The sequence below is a fragment of the Thermobia domestica genome, chromosome 11, assembly GCF_964235325.1.
Source record: "Thermobia domestica chromosome 11, izTheDome1.hap1.1, whole genome shotgun sequence".
Lineage (NCBI taxonomy): Eukaryota > Metazoa > Arthropoda > Insecta > Zygentoma > Lepismatidae > Thermobia > Thermobia domestica.
This window is the reverse complement of record NC_137464.1, coordinates 125,987,776-125,992,150: the sequence shown is the minus strand read 5'-3', so window position 1 is coordinate 125,992,150 and position 4,375 is coordinate 125,987,776. Positions and strand designations below refer to the sequence as shown.

Below are 4,375 nucleotides of genomic sequence, written 5' to 3'. Positions count from 1 at the left end.
GTTGTGAATGCAGACTGTGGATAGTCCTTTATCATCTAGGATATTGTTTCATTTTATCTTACGAAAACAATAAAACACAGAGTGGAAGATACGTAGCTACACAGAAAAAGGAAGTTCAAATCAACTGAAATATTAAATTACTATAAACACAGCATCTTTATTTTGACATAACAAAATCCTCTTGTTCGCAAAATCATTCAATTGTTGTGTAATATCATGTGTTCGGCCGCATTTCATTATTCTTTTGTTTTGTATTTGGCAACACTGGAGAATTTGTAGTTCTTTATAAGTGTCAAAGTGGTCCTTACCGACCGGATTTTGTTCCAGTTGTGATGTGTGTGGTTTGCGAACTTGTGGCGCAGTATCTTCATTTTGTAGTGCATTGTCAAAGTGGTGCAGAATTATAACAATGGAAGAACTCATAGGTAAGAAAACTGTACTTAAACGTGAAGTGACAAGGTTAATACATAAAGTGAACGAGAATAAAGACAAGCCTAACTTCAGTATTAAGTTGTACACTGAACGTGCTACGCAATTACATGGCGATTGCACAGAGCTCATTACAAAGTTCATTTCTGTGGGTGGTGAAAGTGAGTTTGCAAAATATGACGGAGAATTTAATGAAATGCAGAATAAGTTGGACTCTGTCTTAGAAATTTTGTACAATATGCAGTCACCTAATACTGAACAGGTAAATACATCTAATAAACAGTGCACAGATGTGAAGTTGCCAGACTTAGAACTCCCTACATTTTGTGGTAGAGTGCAAGATTGGCTATCGTTTCGTGACTTATTTGTTGCTGCTGTTCATAATAACAATCGATTAGGAAATGCTCAAAAGTTGCAGTATTTGAAGACAGCTGTATCAGGGGAACCTGCTATATTGTTGCAGTCTATTTCCATATCTGATGATAACTATAAAGTAGCATGGGAGTTACTTAAATCAAGATATGAAGACGTGAGGGAGCTAGCAAATCATATTTTGAGCAAGTTGATTACTCAACCAGCTGTGAAGAATGAGTCATCAGGTGAGTTACGAAGATTGGTTGACAATAGTGTTCAGTGTGTGTGTGAACTTAAATCCTTGGGCCTTCCAGTGGAACATTGGGATGTGATTTTAATTTACCATGTGGATGAGAAGCTAGATAAGAACACCAGAAAACAATGGGAGCTTTCATTGAAGAAAAACGAACAACCAACTTTCGACCAGCTGAAAGAGTTCATATTACAACGTGCCAAAGCGTTAGCTGCAGTGAGTGCAAGGTCACCAGCAGACACGTCTGCTTTAAAAACAAACAAAAAAGGCAACACGTTAGTGCATCATTCAAGTCCAATTGTGTCGTGTATCATGTGTAAAAATAACCACAAGCTATATAAGTGTCAAAAGTTCATAAATATGTCAGTGAATGATAGGCATAGTATTGTGAAAAAGAATTCGCTTTGTTTCAATTGTTTGACCTTAAATAGTTCCGTGAATAAGTGTAATGTGAAGCAGGGTTGCCACACTTGCAACAAAAAACATCATACTTTATTGCATTTTGAAAAGAAGGATAAAGTAGATCAAGTGAATTGTTCTCATTCTATAAATCAAAAACTAATTCCTCAGGTGTTGTTGTCCACCGCTGTCATAAATATCAAAGATAATGCAAATAAGTTGATACAATTTCGTGCTCTTATCGACTGTGGTAGTGAATTATCGTTTGTAACTGAACGTTGCGTCCAGAAATTACGCATAAACAAAGAGAAAATAAACATGAGCATACCAGGTGTTACTGATTCTAACGTTGGAAATTCTCATGCAATAGTTGATTTGTGTTTTCAGTCATTGTACAGTAATAATAATATTCATACTAAAGCAATAGTAGTCCCAAGAATCACAAGTAACTTACCCAGAGTAACTATTCAAAATATAGGCAATTGGGAAATTGTGAAACAAGTAAACTTAGCAGATCCACAGTTTAATAAAAGCGGCCCTATTGATGTGTTGTTAGGTGCTGATGTTTTCCCATTATTGTTGCTCAGTGGGAGACACGTAGGTACGAATGGAGCTCCGTCTGCCATTGAAACGGTGTTAGGTTGGGTATTGTGTGGTCAGATTAACTTAACGAATAACACATCAAGTGTTCAGTCATATTTTGTTTCTGTTGATCTCAATAAAACATTGCAAAGATTCTGGGAAGTAGAAGAGTTGCCAACTGTACAACATTTATCCGTTGAAGAGCAAACATGTGAGCAGTATTTTGCTGAAACTTACAAACGTGATGTTGATGGTAAATATATTGTAAAATTGCCTTTTAGAGAAAATGTTGAGCCTCTAGGTGTATCACGGGACACAGCAGTAAAGCGATTATGCCAGATGGAACGTAAGTTACAGAAAGATCCTGATTTATGTAAACAATATTGTGATTTCATGAAGGAGTACTTAGACTTAGGTCACATGGAAAAAATTCCTGATGTAGAACTTGATAAGCTTGTATCTGAATCTTATTATCTGCCGCATCATTGTGTCTTAAATGAAAGTAGTTCTACCACTAAATTGCGGGTTGTATTTGATGGTAGTGCTAAAACTAGCAGTGGAGTATCTCTCAATGACAACTTAATGGTAGGTCCAAAATTACAAGATGATATTATCCCATTAATATTAAGGTTCAGAACTCATCCAATTGCATTGTGTGCTGATATAGCAAAAATGTACAGACAAGTTAAGGTAGATCAAACTGATTCTGATTACCAGAGAATAGTGTGGAGAGAAACAGTTGACCAACCTATTAGTGATTTTAGATTGTTAACTGTTACTTATGGAACCAGTTCGGCTCCATATCTCGCTGTAAAGTGTTTGCAACAGTTAGCTGTAGATGAAGGTTATTGTTATCCCAGAGCTGCAGAATTAGTCATGAATGATTTCTTTGTTGATAATTTAGTTTCAGGTGCAGCTGATAGTAGTGAGGCAATGGTATTGTACTCAGAATTAACAGCATTATTACACAAAGGTGGTTTCGAATTAAGAAAATGGTCTACTAACGACATGAATGTGCTAAATAGTATACCTTCTCACTTAAGAGAAACTCAGTCGTTAATTTGTTTTAATGAAGATGAGAATGTAAAAGCTTTAGGTATACAGTGGAATCCATCAAGTGATTCATTTTCATTTTCTATTGTTGTTCCCACTTCTAAGTCAGTAATGACCAAACGAATGTTACTAGCTGATATTGCAAAATTGTATGATCCGCTTGGTTGGTTATCTCCAGTATCCATTGTTGCAAAATTGTTGCTACAATCATTATGGAAATTAAAAATTGAATGGGATGACGTACTTCCGAATGATATTGCTCGCTCGTGGGAAGTATATTGTCAAGAATTGCCATTGTTGAGACAGATTAAGATCAAAAGGTGTATTTCTTCTGAAAATATTGTGAAATATGATCTAATTGGGTTCTCAGATTCTACTGAAAAGGCGTATGCTGCAGTAGCATATGTACGTTGCATAGATACATTTGGAAATGTGCAAGTATACCTGATTGCTGCAAAGACCAAAGTTGCCCCTATAAAGCAAATATCAATACCTAGGTTAGAATTGTGTGCTGCAGTATTGTTATGTAGATTAGTCAATACGGTCATTAAGGCAATGTTAATCAAGTTTGAACAGGTTGTCTGTTACACAGATTCTACTATTGTGTTAGCATGGTTTTCTTCATGTCCGAGTAAATGGAAAACATTTGTGGCTAACCGGGTATCTGAGATCCAACAATCAATTTTTATTAAATGGGCGCCCACATCGAGCAAAGACAACCCAGCTGATTGTAGTTCTCGTGGTTTGAATCCGTCACAATTAGAGTCTTATTCACTATGGTGGAATGGGCCAAAGTGGTTGATGGAATCAGAGTTACCTATTGTAAATATTAATTGCAAAAATCTAGATTCTGTTCAATGTGAGCAAAAGTCTTCAACTGTTAACATGCACATTAAGGTTGACTGTACAATAGTAGAAAAATTTTCATCATTATCTAGGTTAGTTCGTGTTACTGCTTGGTGTAAAAGATTTATGAGGAATGACAAAAGTAAACAGGAGTTAAGATGTAGTGGACCATTGACTACAAATTAGTTGTCAAATGCATTAATGCATTGGATAAAACAAGCTCAAGAATCAAAATATCCACTTGAGATAAAATACTTACGTATGAAAAAACCTTTGCCTTATAATAGCAAACTATTGTGTTTAAATCCATTTCTTGATGAAAATGATGTCATGAGAGTTGGAGGTCGCTTGCAAAATGCTAGTGTAACATATGATTTCAAATATCCTATCTTACTTCCAAAACATGCTAGAATTACAGAACTTCTTGTAAAACCTGAACATATAAAGCATCTTCATGCA

General features: G+C 35.7%; 1 protein-coding gene across 1 annotated transcript; it reads left to right on the top strand.

The window, feature by feature from the left end:
• The first annotated feature begins 409 nt into the window (after positions 1-409).
• LOC145665271 (uncharacterized) lies at positions 410-4,102 on the top strand. The gene has a single exon (XM_081732566.1). The coding sequence runs from the start codon at positions 410-412 to the stop codon at positions 4,100-4,102; it is 3,693 nt and encodes a 1,230-aa protein (XP_081588692.1).
• The last annotated feature ends 273 nt before the right edge of the window (positions 4,103-4,375 follow it).